This window comes from Rutidosis leptorrhynchoides, chromosome 5 (genome assembly GCF_046630445.1).
Source record: "Rutidosis leptorrhynchoides isolate AG116_Rl617_1_P2 chromosome 5, CSIRO_AGI_Rlap_v1, whole genome shotgun sequence".
In the NCBI taxonomy this organism is placed as follows: domain Eukaryota; kingdom Viridiplantae; phylum Streptophyta; class Magnoliopsida; order Asterales; family Asteraceae; genus Rutidosis; species Rutidosis leptorrhynchoides.
The window spans coordinates 159,188,200-159,207,666 of record NC_092337.1 but is presented as its reverse complement, the minus strand read 5'-3'; the positions used below and the strand labels follow the sequence as shown (position 1 = coordinate 159,207,666).

At 34.3% G+C, this 19,467-nt stretch overlaps 1 protein-coding gene across 1 annotated transcript; it reads left to right on the top strand.

Annotated features, from left to right (window-relative positions):
- Positions 1 to 16,529: 16,529 nt before the first annotated feature.
- On the top strand, positions 16,530 to 17,491 carry LOC139849132 (uncharacterized). The gene is made up of 3 exons (XM_071838802.1): positions 16,530 to 16,695; positions 16,825 to 17,010; positions 17,169 to 17,491. Exons 1-3 carry the CDS (start codon positions 16,530 to 16,532, stop codon positions 17,489 to 17,491), a joined length of 675 nt encoding a protein of 224 aa, XP_071694903.1.
- Positions 17,492 to 19,467: the final 1,976 nt, after the last annotated feature.

Genomic DNA, 19,467 nt, shown 5'->3' with positions numbered 1-19,467 from the left:
CTTTAATATATCACTTAAAAGTTATCATTCAACGAAGCCGTGATTTCACGAATCCTTCAACTAGTTTCATATTATGTCACAATCAACTATTTGTATTTGTCACTAGTCAATAACTGTGACCATGTTTTGGTTTTTATTAGAAAAAATGACTACTTTCTGGTGTATAAGTGAAAAATGTGACCACTTTTTAGTAAAAAATGGTCAATGCGACTGACCATTTATTTGTCACTCACAATAAAAAGTGACCATATTGGGTTGGTCACTATAGTGACCATTCTAGTATTTTAGCATCTAATGAACTTTTGTCACGGATCTATAATGACGAGAAGTGACCAACCTATTTTGGTCACTAATTCAAATTAGTGACCACTTTTGTATGGTTAGTGACCAAATTGTAGTGACCCGAACTTTTCCATGTTTATATATATTAATTGAGATTGATATTTACATGATTAAATGTTTCCAACATGTTAAGCAATCAAACTTGTTAAGACTTGATTAATTGAAATATGTTTCATATAGACAATTGACCACCCAAGTTGACCGGTGATTCACGAACGTTAAAACTTGTAAAAACTATATGATGACATATATATGGATATATATATAGTTAACATGATACTATGATAAGTAACATATCATTAAGTATATTAACAATGAACTACATATGTAAAAACAAGACTACTAACTTAATGATTTTTAAACGAGACATATATGTAACGATTATCGCTGTAAAGACATTTAATGTATATATATCATATTAAGAGATATTCATACATGATAATATCATGATAATATAATAATTTAAAATATCATTTGATATTATAAACATTGGGTTAACAACATTTAAGAAGATCGTTAACCTAAAGGTTTCAAAACAACACTTACATGTAATGACTAACGATGACTTAACGACTCAGTTAAAATGTATATACATGTAGTGTTTTAATATGTATTTATACACTTTAGAAAGACTTCAATACACTTATCAAAATACTTCTACTTAACAAAAATGCTTACAATTACATCCTCGTTCAGTTTCATCAACAATTCTACTCGTATGCACCCGTATTCGTACTCGTACAATACACAGCTTTTAGATGTATGTACTATTGGTATATACACTCCAATGATCAGCTCTTAGCAGCCCATGTGAGTCACCTAACACATGTGGGAACCATCATTTGGCAACTAGCATGAAATATCTCATAAAATTACAAAAATATGAGTAATCATTCATGACTTATTTACATGAAAACAAAATTACATATCCTTTATATCTAATCCATACACCAACGACCAAAAACACCTACAAACACTTTCATTCTTCAATTTTCTTCATCTAATTGATCTCTCTCAAGTTCTATCTTCAAGTTCTAAGTGTTCTTCATAAATTCCAAAAGTTCTAGTTTCATAAAATCAAGAATACTTTCAAGTTTGCTAGCTCACTTCCAATCTTGTAAGGTGATCATCCAACCTCAAGAAATCTTTGTTTCTTACAGTAGGTTATCATTCTAATACAAGGTAATAATCATATTCAAACTTTGGTTCAATTTCTATAACTATAACAATCTTATTTTAAGTGATGATCTTACTTAAACTTGTTTTCGTGTCATGATTCTGCTTCAAGAACTTCGAGCCATCCAAGGATCCATTGAAGCTAGATCCATTTTTCTCTTTTCCAGTAGGTTTATCCAAGGAACTTAAGGTAGTAATGATGTTCATAACATCATTCGATTCATACATATAAAGCTATCTTATTCGAAGGTTTAAACTTGTAATCACTAGAACATAGTTTAGTTAATTCTAAACTTGTTCGCAAACAAAAGTTAATCCTTCTAACTTGACTTTTAAAATCAACTAAAAACATGTTCTATATCTATATGATATGCTAACTTAATGATTTAAAACCTGTAAACACGAAAAACACCGTAAAACTGGATTTACGCCGTCGTAGTAACACCGCGGGCTGTTTTGGGTTAGTTAATTAAAAACTATGATAAACTTTGATTTAAAAGTTGTTATTCTGAGAAAATGATTTTTATTATGAACATGAAACTATATCCAAAAATTATGGTTAAACTCAAAGTGGAAGTATGTTTTCTAAAATGGTCATCTAGACGTCGTTCTTTCGACTGAAATGACTACCTTTACAAAAACGACTTGTAACTTATTTTTCCGACTATAAACCTATACTTTTTCTATTTAGATTCATAAAATAGAGTTCAATATGAAACCATAGCAATTTGATTCACTCAAAACGGATTTAAAATGAAGAAGTTATGGGTAAAACAAGATTGGATAATTTTTCTCATTTTAGCTACGTGAAAATTGGTAACAAATCTATTCCAACCATAACTTAATCAACTTGTATTGTATATTATGTAATCTTGAGATACCATAGACACGTATACAATGTTTCGACCTATCATGTCGACACATCTATATATATTTCGGAACAACCATAGACACTCTATATGTGAATGTTGGAGTTAGCTATACAGGGTTGAGGTTGATTCCAAAATATATATAGTTTGAGTTGTGATCAATACTGAGATACGTATACACTGGGTCGTGGATTGATTCAAGATAATATTTATCGATTTATTTCTGTACATCTAACTGTGGACAACTAGTTGTAGGTTACTAACGAGGACAGCTGACTTAATAAACTTAAAACATCAAAATATATTAAAAGTGTTGTAAATATATTTTGAACATACTTTGATATATATGTATATATTGTTATAGGTTCGTGAATCAACCAGTGGCCAAATCTTACTTCCCGACGAAGTAAAAATCTGTGAAAGTGAGTTATAGTCCCACTTTTAAAATCTAATATTTTTGGGATGAGAATACATGCAGGTTTTATAAATGATTTACAAAATAGACACAAGTACGTGAAACTACATTCTATGGTTGAATTATCGAAATCGAATATGCCCCTTTTTATTAAGTCTGGTAATCTAAGAATTTGGGAACAGACACCCTAATTGACGCGAATCCTAAAGATAGATCTATTGGGCTTAACAAACCCCATCCAAAGTACCGGATGCTTTAGTACTTCGAAATTTATATCATATCCGAAGGGTGTCCCGGAATGATGGGGATATTCTTATATATGCATCTTGTTAATGTCGGTTACCAGGTGTTCACCATATGAATGATTTTTATCTCTATGTATGGGATGTGTATTGAAATATGAAATCTTGTGGTCTATTATTATGATTTGATATATATAGGTTAAACCTATAACTCACCAACATTTTTGTTGACGTTTTAAGCATGTTTATTCTCAGGTGATTATTAAGAGCTTCCGCTGTCGCATACTTAGATAAGGACGAGATTTGGAGTCCATGCTTGTATGATATTGTGTAAAAACTGTATTCAAGAAACTTATTTTGTTGTAACATATTTGTATTGTAAACCATTATGTAATGGTCGTGTGTAAACAGGATATTTTAGATTATCATTATTTGATAATCTACGTAAAGCTTTTTAAACCTTTATTGATGAAATAAAGGTTATGGTTTGTTTTAAAATGAATGCAGTCTTTGAAAAACGTCTCATATAGAGGTCAAAACCTCGCAACGAAATCAATTAATATGGAACGTTTTTAATCAATAAGAACGGGACATTTCAGTTGGTATCAGAGCGTTGGTCTTAGAGAACTAGAATTTTGCATTAGTGTGTCTTATCGAGTTTGTTAGGATGCATTAGTGAGTCTGGACTTCGACCGTGTTTACTTGAAAAAAAAATGATTGCTTAACAAATTTTGTTGGAAACTATATATTTTTAACATGTGAATATTATGTGATATATTAATCTCTTAACGCGTTTGATATTATGTGATAGATGTCTACCTCTAGAACAAGTCCCATTGACTCACCTAATAATAATGAAGAGTCAAATGTAAATTGGAATGATTCGTGGACTGATTCACAAGTTCCCGAAGAGGAACCGGAAGAGGAGTCGGAACCGGAAGAAGAATCGGAACCGGATGAAGAAATAGAACCGGTGGGGGAAATAATAAAACGGTTAAGTAAAAGAAAATCCTCAACCAACCGACCAAGGTTAATTATGGTCAATAGTGTTTCCGACAAGGAAGCAAAATATTGGGAGGATTACCAATTCTCCGATGAATCGGATTCCGACGAGAATTTCGATGATGTTATAGAAATTACCCCAACTGAATTTAAAAAGGCAAAAGAAAATAATAAGGGAAAGGGCATAAAAATAGAGAAATCTAATTCCAACCCCGATGAACTTTATATGTATCGTCAACCCCCGAAGTCCTTAAGTTGTGGAAAACGACAGTTAGTATTAGGGGAACATCATATATCCCTAGAAACTTGGCAAAACGAACCAAAACCGAAGAAGAAGAAATGAGCGAGTCGGAATAAGATAGTTGTATTCGTGTGGTGTAATATATGTAATATAGTGTTCTTATGCTTTATGATATATGTAAAAATTGCTTCTATTAATAAGTATTTTTTTTATGAATCTAACTCTTGTCTATTTTACAGTATAAAAACACAAAATGGATAGACAACCCAATATTTTAAGAGACCTAACCGGAGACATGATTGATGAAATCTTGTCTAGAGTCGGTCAGAACTCCTCGGCACAACTATTTAAGGCGAGATCAGTTTGTAAGACATTCGAAGAACGTTCCAAGAATGCCTTGGTTTATAAAAGGCTTTCGTTCGAAAGATGGGGGATATCACATTGGGAAATCCATAAGTTACGATGTGTTTACTTTGACGCATATATTGCGGGGAACCCAAATGCTATTTTACGCAATGGGTTAAGAAATTATTTTGACTCAAAATATCCGAATATTGGACTTCGTGATTTAGAAAAAGCGGCTAACATGCAACATAAAGAAGCATGTTATGCTTACGGATTAGTAATGTTCGCTTCTCACCAAAGTGAGAACAAGAACATTGGGCTACAACTATTAAACAAAACGTTCCCACAAGTGACGGAGTCGGTAATTGGGTAAGAAATGAGGTTTTTAGATTATTACGGGACTGTTGGACATTACGTAACCCTCGTCCCTTTGACGACGTTACAACACGCTGTCTTATCAACGGCCATAACGGTTATGTTCCACAAGACCAAGGATGGGAAGTAGTCCTAGTAAAACCAGAATGCATGACTTGTTTCTGGACGTATGAATTACGTGTTTTTTTTGCCTTTGCTGAACGACTTGTGTACTAGCTAGAATTATCTTCACAACCATCTTGTATCAAATTTATTGTGTGCTATATTTCATGCTATATGTAAAATAAGCGGTATTGTAAGTTTGTAAAATATTGTGAAAAAGTTTGAACGCGAAATATTATTATAATCAGTTTTTCATATAGAATTGTAGTAGTTGAATTGTATATTAGCTACTAAGTATGAACTTAACGGGTAGGTACTACCCGAATTTAAACTTATAAAACGCTAATATGAAGAAAAAGCTTTTATAAATGAGTTCATATTATGCTACGAAATACTATTAACTACTCTTAATATTCTGTATGATTAACTTGTTCCATTTGACTATTTTGAAGGAAATGGCACCGACTACTCGACACACCGTGAATATGAATGAAGAGGAATTCCGTACTTTTCTAGCTTCAAACATAGCCGCAGTACAGGCTGCGCTACATACCAACAATAACCTTGGATCTAGCAGTACAGGAAATCGTGTAGGATGCACCTACAAAGAATTCACTGCCTGCAAACCTTTGGAATTTGATGGAACCGAAGGACCGATCAGATTGAAACGGTGGACCGAGAAGGTCGAATCGGTGTTTGCCATAAGTAAGTGTACTGAAGAGGACAAAGTGAAGTACGCTATGCATACCTTCACAGGTTCTGCGTTAACATGGTGGAATACCTATCTAGAGCAAGTGGGACAAGACGATGCGTACGCACTACCGTGGTCAGTATTCAAGCACTTGATGAACGAGAAGTACCGTCCCAGAACCGAGGTCAATAAGCTCAAGACAGAACTTAGAGGGTTACGAACCCAAGGATTTGATATTACCACGTACGAAAGACGATTCACAGAATTGTGCCTATTGTGTCCGGGAGCATTCGAAGATGAGGAAGAGAAGATCGACGCGTTTGTGAAAGGATTACCGGAAAGAATCCAAGAAGATATAAGTTCACACGAGCCCGCCTCCATACAACAGGCATGTAGAATGGCTCACAAACTAGTGAACCAGATTGAAGATAGAATTAAAGAACAGACTGCTGAAGAGGCCAATGTGAAGCAAGTCAAAAGAAAGTGGGAGGAAAACGGTGATAAGAATCACCAATACAACAACAACAGCAATTACAACAATAATCGCAACAATTATCCCAACAATCGCAACATCAATCGCAACTACAACAAACGGCCCAACAACAACAACAACAACAACAACAACAGCAACTACAACAATCATCCCAACAACAACAATAACCGCAACAACAACAACAACAACAATCAGAAGCAGCTATGCCAAAGGTGTGAAAAGAATCACTCGGGGTTCTGCACCAAATTTTGCAACAAGTGTAAAAGAAATGGTCATAGCGCGGCGAAGTGTGAGGTCTACGGACCAGGGGTTAATAGAACGAAAGGAACAAATGGTGTCGGAACGAGTAATGGCGGAGCAAGTAGTGTCGGAGCAAGTTATGCCAATGTAGTTTGTTATAAATGTGGAAAACCGGGCCACATTATTAGAAATTGCCCGAACCAGGAGAACACGAATGGACAAGGCCGTGGAAGAGTTTTCAATATTAATGCGGCAGAGGCACAGGAAGACCCGGAGCTTGTTACGGGTACGTTTCTTATTGACAATAAATCTGCTTACGTTTTATTTGATTCGGGTGCGGATAGAAGCTATATGAGTAGAGATTTTTGTGCTAAATTAAGTTGTCCATTGACGCCTTTGGATAGTAAATTTTTACTCGAATTAGCAAATGGTAAATTAATTTCAGCAGATAATATATGTCGGAATCGAGAAATTAAACTGGTTAGCGAAACATTTAAGATTGATTTGATACCAGTAGAGTTAGGGAGTTTTGATGTGATAATCGGTATGGACTGGTTGAAAGAAGTGATAGCAGAGATCGTTTGTTACAAAAATGCAATCCGCATTATACGAGAAAAAGGAAAACCCTTAATGGTGTACGGAGAAAAGGGCAACACGAAGCTACATCTTATTAGTAATTTGAAGGCACAAAAACTAATAAGAAAAGGTTGCTATGCTGTTTTAGCACACGTCGAGAAAGTACAAACTGAAGAAAAGAGCATCAATGATGTTCCCGTCGCAAAAGAATTTCCTGATGTATTTCCGAAAGAATTACCGGGATTACCCCCACATCGATCCGTTGAATTTCAAATAGATCTTGTACCAGGAGCTGCACCAATAGCTCGTGCTCCTTACAGACTCGCACCCAGTGAGATGAAAGAACTGCAAAGCCAATTACAAGAACTTTTAGAGCGTGGTTTCATTCGACCAAGCACATCACCTTGGGGAGCTCCTGTTTTGTTTGTCAAGAAGAAAGATGGTACATTCAGGTTGTGTATCGACTACCGAGAGTTGAACAAACTTACCATCAAGAATCGCTACCCACTACCGAGAATCGACGACTTATTTGATCAACTACAAGGCTCGTCTGTTTATTCAAAGATTGACTTACGTTCCGGGTATCATCAAATGCGGGTGAAAGAAGATGATATTCCAAAGACTGCTTTCAGAACACGTTACGGTCATTACGAGTTTATGGTCATGCCGTTTGGTTTAACTAATGCACCAGCTGTGTTCATGGACCTTATGAACCGAGTGTGTGGACCATACCTTGACAAGTTTGTCATTGTTTTCATTGATGACATACTTATTTACTCAAAGAATGACCGAGAACACGGTGAACATTTGAGAAAGGTGTTAGAAGTATTGAGGAAGGAAGAATTGTACGCTAAGTTTTCAAAGTGTGCATTTTGGTTGGAAGAAGTTCAATTCCTCGGTCACATAGTGAACAAAGAAGGTATTAAGGTGGATCCGGCAAAGATAGAAACTGTTGAAAAGTGGGAAACCCCGAAAACTCCGAAACACATACGCCAGTTTTTAGGACTAGCTGGTTACTACAGAAGGTTCAACCAAGACTTTTCCAGAATAGCAAAACCCTTGACTGCATTAACGCATAAAGGGAAGAAATTTGAATGGAATGATGAACAAGAGAAAGCGTTTCAGTTATTGAAGAAAAAGCTAACTACGGCACCTATATTGTCATTGCCTGAAGGGAATGATGATTTTGTGATTTATTGTGATGCATCAAAGCAAGGTCTCGGTTGTGTATTAATGCAACGAACGAAGGTGATTGCTTATGCGTCTAGACAATTGAAGATTCACGAACAAAATTATACGATGCATGATTTGGAATTAGGCGCGGTTGTTTTTGCATTAAAGACTTGGAGGCACTACTTATATGGGGTCAAAAGTATTATATATACCGACCACAAAAGTCTTCAACACATATTTAATCAGAAACAACTGAATATGAGGCAGCGTAGGTGGATTGAATTATTGAATGATTACGACTTTGAGATTCGTTATCACCCGGGGAAGGCAAATGTGGTAGCCGATGCCTTGAGCAGGAAGGACAGAGAACCCATTCGAGTAAAATCTATGAATATAATGATTCATAATAACATTACTACTCAAATAAAGGAGGCGCAACAAGGAGTTTTAAAAGAGGGAAATTTAAAGGATGAAATACCCAAAGGATCGGAGAAGCATCTTAATATTCGGGAAGACGGAACCCGGTATAGGGCTGAAAGGATTTGGGTACCAAAATTTGGAGATATGAGAGAAATGGTACTTAGAGAAGCTCATAAAACCAGATACTCAATACATCCTGGAACGGGAAAGATGTACAAGGATCTCAAGAAACATTTTTGGTGGCCGGGTATGAAAGCCGATGTTGCTAAATACGTAGGAGAATGTTTGACGTGTTCTAAGGTCAAAGCTGAGCATCAGAAACCATCAGGTCTACTTCAACAACCCGAAATCCCGGAATGGAAATGGGAAAACATTACCATGGATTTCATCACTAAATTGCCAAGGACTGCAAGTGGTTTTGATACTATTTGGGTAATAGTTGATCGTCTCACCAAATCAGCACACTTCCTGCCAATAAGAGAAGATGACAAGATGGAGAAGTTAGCACGACTGTATTTGAAGGAAGTCATCTCCAGACATGGAATACCAATCTCTATTATCTCTGATAGGGATGGCAGATTTATTTCAAGATTCTGGCAGACATTACAGCAAGCATTAGGAACTCGTCTAGACATGAGTACTGCCTATCATCCACAAACTGATGGGCAGAGCGAAAGGACGATACAAACGCTTGAAGACATGCTACGAGCATGTGTTATTGATTTCGGAAACAGTTGGGATCGACATCTACCATTAGCAGAATTTTCCTACAACAACAGCTACCATTCAAGCATTGAGATGGCGCCGTTTGAAGCACTTTATGGTAGAAAGTGCAGGTCTCCGATTTGTTGGAGTGAAGTGGGGGATAGACAGATTACGGGTCCGGAGATTATACAAGAAACTACCGAGAAGATCATCCAAATTCAACAACGGTTGAAAACCGCCCAAAGTCGACAAAAGAGCTACGCTGACATTAAAAGAAAAGATATAGAATTTGAAATTGGAGAGATGGTCATGCTTAAAGTTGCACCTTGGAAAGGCGTTGTTCGATTTGGTAAATGAGGGAAATTAAATCCAAGGTATATTGGACCATTCAAGATTATTGATCGTGTCGGACTAGTAGCTTACCGACTTGAGTTACCTCAACAACTCGCGGCTGTACATAACACTTTTCACGTCTCGAATTTGAAGAAATGTTTTGCTAAAGAAGATCTCACTATTCCGTTAGATGAAATCCAAATCAACGAAAAACTTCAATTCATCGAAGAACCCGTCGAAATAATGGATCGTGAGGTTAAAAGACTTAAGCAAAACAAGATACCAATTGTTAAGGTTCGATGGAATGCTCGTAGAGGACCCGAGTTCACCTGGGAGTGTGAAGATCAGATAAAGAAGAAATACCCGCATCTATTTCCAGAAGATTCATCAACACCTTCAACAGCTTAAAATTTCGGGACGAAATTTATTTAACGGGTAGGTACTGTAGTGACCCGAACTTTTCCATGTTTATATATATTAATTGAGATTGATATTTACATGATTAAATGTTTCCAACATGTTAAGCAATCAAACTTGTTAAGACTTGATTAATTGAAATATGTTTCATATAGACAATTGACCACCCAAGTTGACCGGTGATTCACGAACGTTAAAACTTGTAAAAACTATATGATGACATATATATGGATATATATATAGTTAACATGATACTATGATAAGTAACATATCATTAAGTATATTAACAATGAACTACATATGTAAAAACAAGACTACTAACTTAATGATTTTTAAACGAGACATATATGTAACGATTATCGCTGTAAAGACATTTAATGTATATATATCATATTAAGAGATATTCATACATGATAATATCATGATAATATAATAATTTAAAATATCATTTGATATTATAAACATTGGGTTAACAACATTTAAGAAGATCGTTAACCTAAAGGTTTCAAAACAACACTTACATGTAATGACTAACGATGACTTAACGACTCAGTTAAAATGTATATACATGTAGTGTTTTAATATGTATTTATACACTTTAGAAAGACTTCAATACACTTATCAAAATACTTCTACTTAACAAAAATGCTTACAATTACATCCTCGTTCAGTTTCATCAACAATTCTACTCGTATGCACCCGTATTCGTACTCGTACAATACACAGCTTTTAGATGTATGTACTATTGGTATATACACTCCAATGATCAGCTCTTAGCAGCCCATGTGAGTCACCTAACACATGTGGGAACCATCATTTGGCAACTAGCATGAAATATCTCATAAAATTACAAAAATATGAGTAATCATTCATGACTTATTTACATGAAAACAAAATTACATATCCTTTATATCTAATCCATACACCAACGACCAAAAACACCTACAAACACTTTCATTCTTCAATTTTCTTCATCTAATTGATCTCTCTCAAGTTCTATCTTCAAGTTCTAAGTGTTCTTCATAAATTCCAAAAGTTCTAGTTTCATAAAATCAAGAATACTTTCAAGTTTGCTAGCTCACTTCCAATCTTGTAAGGTGATCATCCAACCTCAAGAAATCTTTGTTTCTTACAGTAGGTTATCATTCTAATACAAGGTAATAATCATATTCAAACTTTGGTTCAATTTCTATAACTATAACAATCTTATTTTAAGTGATGATCTTACTTAAACTTGTTTTCGTGTCATGATTCTGCTTCAAGAACTTCGAGCCATCCAAGGATCCATTGAAGCTAGATCCATTTTTCTCTTTTCCAGTAGGTTTATCCAAGGAACTTAAGGTAGTAATGATGTTCATAACATCATTCGATTCATACATATAAAGCTATCTTATTCGAAGGTTTAGACTTGTAATCACTAGAACATAGTTTAGTTAATTCTAAACTTGTTCGCAAACAAAAGTTAATCCTTCTAACTTGACTTTTAAAATCAACTAAAAACATGTTCTATATCTATATGATATGCTAACTTAATGATTTAAAACCTGTAAACACGAAAAACACCGTAAAACTGGATTTACGCCGTCGTAGTAACACCGCGGGCTGTTTTGGGTTAGTTAATTAAAAACTATGATAAACTTTGATTTAAAAGTTGTTATTCTGAGAAAATGATTTTTATTATGAACATGAAACTATATCCAAAAATTATGGTTAAACTCAAAGTGGAAGTATGTTTTCTAAAATGGTCATCTAGACGTCGTTCTTTCGACTGAAATGACTACCTTTACAAAAACGACTTGTAACTTATTTTTCCGACTATAAACCTATACTTTTTCTATTTAGATTCATAAAATAGAGTTCAATATGAAACCATAGCAATTTGATTCACTCAAAACGGATTTAAAATGAAGAAGTTATGGGTAAAACAAGATTGGATAATTTTTCTCATTTTAGCTACGTGAAAATTGGTAACAAATCTATTCCAACCATAACTTAATCAACTTGTATTGTATATTATGTAATCTTGAGATACCATAGACACGTATACAATGTTTCGACCTATCATGTCGACACATCTATATATATTTCGGAACAACCATAGACACTCTATATGTGAATGTTGGAGTTAGCTATACAGGGTTGAGGTTGATTCCAAAATATATATAGTTTGAGTTGTGATCAATACTGAGATACGTATACACTGGGTCGTGGATTGATTCAAGATAATATTTATCGATTTATTTCTGTACATCTAACTGTGGACAACTAGTTGTAGGTTACTAACGAGGACAGCTGACTTAATAAACTTAAAACATCAAAATATATTAAAAGTGTTGTAAATATATTTTGAACATACTTTGATATATATGTATATATTGTTATAGGTTCGTGAATCAACCAGTGGCCAAATCTTACTTCCCGACGAAGTAAAAATCTGTGAAAGTGAGTTATAGTCCCACTTTTAAAATCTAATATTTTTGGGATGAGAATACATGCAGGTTTTATAAATGATTTACAAAATAGACACAAGTACGTGAAACTACATTCTATGGTTGAATTATCGAAATCGAATATGCCCCTTTTTATTAAGTCTGGTAATCTAAGAATTTGGGAACAGACACCCTAATTGACGCGAATCCTAAAGATAGATCTATTGGGCTTAACAAACCCCATCCAAAGTACCGGATGCTTTAGTACTTCGAAATTTATATCATATCCGAAGGGTGTCCCGGAATGATGGGGATATTCTTATATATGCATCTTGTTAATGTCGGTTACCAGGTGTTCACCATATGAATGATTTTTATCTCTATGTATGGGATGTGTATTGAAATATGAAATCTTGTGGTCTATTATTATGATTTGATATATATAGGTTAAACCTATAACTCACCAACATTTTTGTTGACGTTTTAAGCATGTTTATTCTCAGGTGATTATTAAGAGCTTCCGCTGTCGCATACTTAGATAAGGACGAGATTTGGAGTCCATGCTTGTATGATATTGTGTAAAAACTGTATTCAAGAAACTTATTTTGTTGTAACATATTTGTATTGTAAACCATTATGTAATGGTCGTGTGTAAACAGGATATTTTAGATTATCATTATTTGATAATCTACGTAAAGCTTTTTAAACCTTTATTGATGAAATAAAGGTTATGGTTTGTTTTAAAATGAATGCAGTCTTTGAAAAACGTCTCATATAGAGGTCAAAACCTCGCAACGAAATCAATTAATATGGAACGTTTTTAATCAATAAGAACGGGACATTTCACAAATACCCCTCGTCACTAACTCATTTTTCTTGTAGTGAATGTCGAAATCCGTTAGGTTGTGTACATTTGTTAATGGCAGAAAACTTTATCCAAAGAATATACATCATGGTTGATCATACACCATTGTAGTACTTGACTAACTGCGTTATATATAAGAATCAAAAATATTAAACCCACAAATGAAAACCAAATGAGTCAGAATGTACAAGAAAGACCGAAACAGGAAAATGTGGTAAATGTGATACCAAATTTTCTTGTTTTTACCACATTTTTCAGTTTGGGTCTTTCTTGTACATTCTGATCCATTTGATTTTCTTCGGTGGCTTTAATATTTCTGATTCTTACATATAAAATATAGTTACTCGAGTACTGTAATGGTGTATGATAAACAATGATGTCAATTCTTTGGATATCAATAAAGTATTCCACCTTTAAAAAAATTTGCACCTCCTAACGGATCGTTCCGAAATTTTATCTAATCATCTCCGAATAAATTGAAAAAGAAAAGTCTTATACGTTTATCTGTAAGTATAAATGGGTGATAGAAGGAGACGAGAATAACTAGTATGGTAAGAATATAAAGAATTAAATGGGCGGTAGAAGGAGACGAAAAGCATTTAATAAACTCTCAATATCCTATATATGTATATGTATACATATTAATTGCAAATTGTATTATTCATGGAAAATATTAGTTCAATTATGGTTTCTTATTATGTGCCCTAGAACACATATTAGAAAATCAATTTTATTTATAATAATATTTGTTTAGCATTATTGTCTTTTTTATATGTGATTTTGAATTTTGATGTTTTTAAAAGCATATGTTTATGTGTTGTACATGAAATTATAAATCAATGAGACGGCTATGCATTAAGAAAATATAAAAAATAAAATTAAAAATATTTATAAACCTCAATAGATCCTGTTTATCTAGCCTGTTTGAAAATCTTGATAATGAGTTGTTCGACTAGGTTAGACGGTAAATAATGCAGCGTGATCAACCAAAAATGGCCACCATCGCGCCCCCATAGCGCCTCTATGGGGCGCGATCAAGTTTTTTTTTTTTTTTTTTTTTGCAGGCGTGATCTTTGCATCACATGAAGGTGATGGAGGCTGGAACCAATGAGGAGTAGCCACGTGTTTCTTACCATTGGAAATGAGCCACTTGAGTTTTTTTTTTTCTATAAATACCCCAACTCTTATGCCATTATTCACACACATTTCATTCAATATTATTAAAAGACAAAATTGCTGAAATAGTCCCTGTGGTTTGTACCAAAACGCTGGTTTAGTCCCTGTGCTTTTTTTTGATGGATTTGGTCCCGGTGGTTTGTAAAAGTTGCTGATTTAGTCCCTCTGACCGACGACCGTCAAAAAATGCCGTTAACTCCAGTCATGTGCCAGACATGTGAGGGTATTTTCGTCAGTTTCTTTCATTTATTAGCAAAATTGCTGAAATGGTCCCTGTGGTTTGTACTAAAATTGCTGAATTGGTCCCTGTGATTTGTACTAAAATTGCTGAATTGGTCCCTACTAAAATTGCTGAATTGGTCCCTGTGATTTGTACCAAATCACAAATTCCATAATTAACACAAATTCATGATCTGTACATTTCAGCTATATTCATAAATATATATAAATAATACTCTGTAATATTGTTCCTATAAACACAAATATAAATTAAACGCCACCAAATTCATCAAAATCAATAATAAAAAGACTGTTAGTATTTGACATTTTATTCTTCATTGGAACCCCTTTACAATCGACACATTCACACACAAATACATAGAGAACCTGTTAAACTTTTTTGCTTCTAAAATGAAATCAAATTAATAATAAACCCATTTAATTTCAAACCCATTTTCAATTAAGATCTGCAATCAGACATCAGATCTGAAATCAAAGATCGATTGTTGCTACAAATCTGAAAAGCGATAAGATCTACAAACCGATTAGATCTACAAATTTGAAACTCGGTTGTTGCAGCTCTCGTCAGAGAAAACGAACGTTCGCCGGAGATGGTGACGGTTGGGAAGTTTGCTTTTGACAATTGGGTAATTCAATATCCAACTCTCTTTCTGCTGCTACTAGTCTTCTGTTTCTACTTGATTTGTAAGTATCACGTGGTACTGTTATGTACATGTAGATGTATATTACTCATAATTGCAAAATATTATTTTAATTTGCGTTAGCTTTTCGTTTTGTATAGAGCAACTTCCTTGAATAGGATTTGCATATTAATGAGCTAAGGATGAAGATGAGAGGAAAAGGAGGGCGGTGGTGGAAGTGAATTTAATTAATTTATGTTTGGTGTTGATTAGGATTTGATTATTTGATTTTAACAAGTTCTTGTAATGTTTAATGGAAATGAATTTGGTGTTCTTGAGAGTTTTAATTTTCCAGATCTGTTGGTTATTTTCCAGATCTGTTGGTGCCGGCGATTTTCGATTGAAGGTATCAACTTAGTAATTTGTAATTGAATGTGAAAATGGTGGATTTGAGTTTAATTTAGAGTTTATAGTTTGTATATTTATCTGAGTACGAAACCCAGATTCATATTCGGTTTTTTTTATAAATTTTTTTTGCATATATGAAATTATATTTATTAATTGGTTTGAATAATATGAATAGATTTTGAAGAATCTGATGTGAATTTGAGTATAATTTAGAGTTTATAGTTTGTAGGTTTATTAAAATGAATTTAGGGTTTGTTCATGTTTTTTTGGCGATAAAGATGAAGGTGAGGAAGAAAACATTTTTAGAATAAAGATTTCAACAATTTTTTTACAAAGCACGGGGACCATTTTAGCAATTTCGGTACAAACCACAGGGACGATTTCAGCAATTTTTTAAATAAAGGAAAGAAACTGACAAAAATACCCTCACATGTCTGGCACATGACTGGAGTTAACGGTCTTTTTTGACGGCCGTCGATCAGAGGGACTAAATCAGCAACTTTTACAAACCACCGGGACCAAATCCATCAAAAAAAAAGCACAGGGACGAAACTAGCATTTTGGTACAAACTACAGGGACTATTTCAGCAATTTTGTCTTATTAAAATTCGTATTCTATACTTCAAAAAACAAAATGGTACGAGGGTTGTTCAAAATGTTTAATATTTGGGATTCCGACGATGAAGAGGATTTGGATTTTTTACGAGAAATGGCCGAAGAATTGGATGCTGAAGAAGCTGCCAATGATGAACGAGTTCAAAAGCCTCGAATTTACCTTCGTAGAGATCGTGAAGAAGCAGGTAAAAATTTACACAAACATTATTTTCAAGAGCATCCAACATATCTTGAACGTTGGTTTAGAAGACGTTTTAGAATGAGTAGAGATTTATTTTTACGCATCCAAAATGACATACTTTGTTATGATGTAGAACCTTTACCTAGTCATTTCGAGTATTTTATACAAAAAAGAGATGAGCTTGGTAGACTAGGTTTTACTACCGAGCAAAAGATTACATCTGCGTTGCATCAATTGGCGTATGGTACAGCAGCAGACATGTTTGATGAATATTTACAAATGTCGGAAGCCACATCAATAATATGTCTTAATATGTTTTGTAAGTGTGTTCTGGGACTTTATGTTGACGAATATTTGAGGAAACTAACTAGCAGCGATATATAGCTCGCTTGTATAACTCACATGAAGAAAAGCATGGTTTCAAGGGAATGCTTGGAAGCATTGACTGCATGCATTGGAAGTGAAAAAATTGTCCAGTTGCTTGGAAAGGTCAATATACTAGCGGTCATCAAGGTCACCCAACCATCGTTTTAGAATCAGTTGCTTCATATGATACGTGGATTTGGCATGCATTCTTTGGTGCTGCGGGTGCAAACAACGATGTGAATGTTTTGAATCAATCTTCGTTATTCGATGACATCAAAAATGGAAATGCACCATTTGCTCCATTTACTGTTAATGGTCATGATTACTTGAATGGTTATTATTTAGCCGATGGGATTTACCCAGATTGGGCAACATTAATGAAGGCGTATTCGACACCAACCGATGAGCCACGCACAAAATTCAAACAATTTTAAGAAAGTGCACGTAAAGATGTCGAGAGAACATTCGGTGTTCTTCAAGGTAGATTCCATATTCTACAAATGGCTGGATGACCACGTAGTGTGAACAAGTTAAGATGAATATTGTATTGTTGTGTGCTCTTGCACAACATAATAGTCGAGGATAATGAGTTTAACATTACATGGCTCGAGGAAGAATTACTTGCCACTGATGAAGCAAATCCTAACTATGTAAGGAATCGATCTACAAGTCGTGATGTACGAGAGCAAGAAATACGAGATAGAAACGTTCATGACCAACTTCGACATGATCTTACTGAACACATTTGGAGCCTTTCCCCAAACTTTGGAACTATGAAGGCTTAAATTGTGTCATTGTTGTATTTTGAATTTCAATAAATTGTTGTATTTTAATAAATTGTGTAATTTTAATTTTCAATAAATCGTTTAATTCAAACATTGGATGCTCTGTATAAAGTTGTGTTGAGCAGAGATGCTCTGTATAACCTGTTGCTTTAATAAAGATGTGTTAAGTAGAGATGCTCTGTATAAAGTTGTGTTGAGCACAGATGCTCTGTTAAAAGCTGTATTCCACTATTACTTTATTAAAGCTGTATTCAACATGTGTTTTTAATTCAAACATTGGATTCGTTCAAACAAGTGCTTCTACCCTTATAAATACAACCCCTCAATTGTTAACAAACCACACATCATACACCTATCTCTCTACTAAATCTAAAATTTATAAGTTCAAAATGTCTCAGATGAATATTATGTTTCAAGTTAACTATGGTGGAGAATTCGATCGTGAGGTCAAGAATTACTCCACTGTCAATTCTGAACAGAGGGAGTATTTTATGAATGTCCGAAATTATCCGTTGTCTGAACTACTTGATTTTCTCAAAGAGGACATACCTTTTGCATTCTCACAAGTGTGGTTCTTCAAGGAACCCAATGTTCCAGCCAGTCTTCTTAAAGATGAAGAAGACTGGACCATGCTTGTGGGTCGAGCAGTGACCAGCAACGAAATCGTCAAGTTATATATCGAGTTCCGGGATGAGAGCGAAAACATTGTGTCTGATGAAGAGGACTACGTGCCCTCCGGGACACAATAGGACACGGACGGCAAATTCTATTCGTCTGATTCTCCCGATCTCAATGATTTCTAAATGTTTTGTTTTATTATCGTTGTTTAGCTTTATTATCGTTGTTATTGTGTTTAATCTTTAGTTTCAAAAAATTGTAACTGTGATGTTGTTTTAATAAAAGTGACGTTCAAAAAAAATTAGTGATTTATATTTGTAATAATAATAATAATAATAATAATAATAATAATAATAATATCAAAATGAAAAACTAAAATTAAAATTAACTCATCACATAACCATCACGCCCACCACTACAAACTCCATCACGCCCTCACACCCATCACATTTGTCAACTTAGCATTATATCCCACAAAAACCTCAAAAAACCCCATCATCCCCATCACCCCAATCACCACTAAATAAGGTCTAATTAGCAGAGTATAGACTGAATTATGTGGGTATAATAGGTGAGCTATTAGAATGACTAATGAGCTATTAACTATTTATTAATTAGATGGATGAAAAGTAAATAAATTAGCAATACTTCAATTTAATGAATCTATGGGCTGCAAATTGACTAATCGTATCTTATACGAGTAAAGATAATTTGTAAGACTATTTCTAACGCATGAAACCAATGGGCCAGTGTGGGAAATCTAGTTTGCACAAAACAACACCAATTTCATTCATAATGGGACACGTAACTTTCTTTCTTTTTTTTTTTTTTTTTGGCGAAAAACGAAAACTTTATAACTAATCCTTTCTTAAAAAGAGAAAATAAAAAACTAAAATACAAGAGACACGAGGCAAACGCAAGCAGGGCTCAAAATCAGAAAACTACACCTAACGACATAAATCGAATAAAAGCTAACTAAACTCGAGCCCCGCCGAAAGCCTTAGAAC

What these genes read in the sequence shown, in the direction of transcription:
- LOC139849132 (XM_071838802.1), top strand. Translation starts at nt 16,530, where the DNA reads ATGGTACGAGGGTTGTTCAAAATGTTTAATATTTGGGATTCCGACGAT. An exon ending in TAGAGATCGTGAAGAAGCAG is followed by an intron (nt 16,696 to 16,824) that starts GTAAAAATTTAC and finishes GTTATGATGTAG; the next exon opens with AACCTTTACCTAGTCATTTC. An exon ending in AATATGTCTTAATATGTTTT is followed by an intron (nt 17,011 to 17,168) that starts GTAAGTGTGTTC and finishes AAAATTGTCCAG; the next exon opens with TTGCTTGGAAAGGTCAATAT.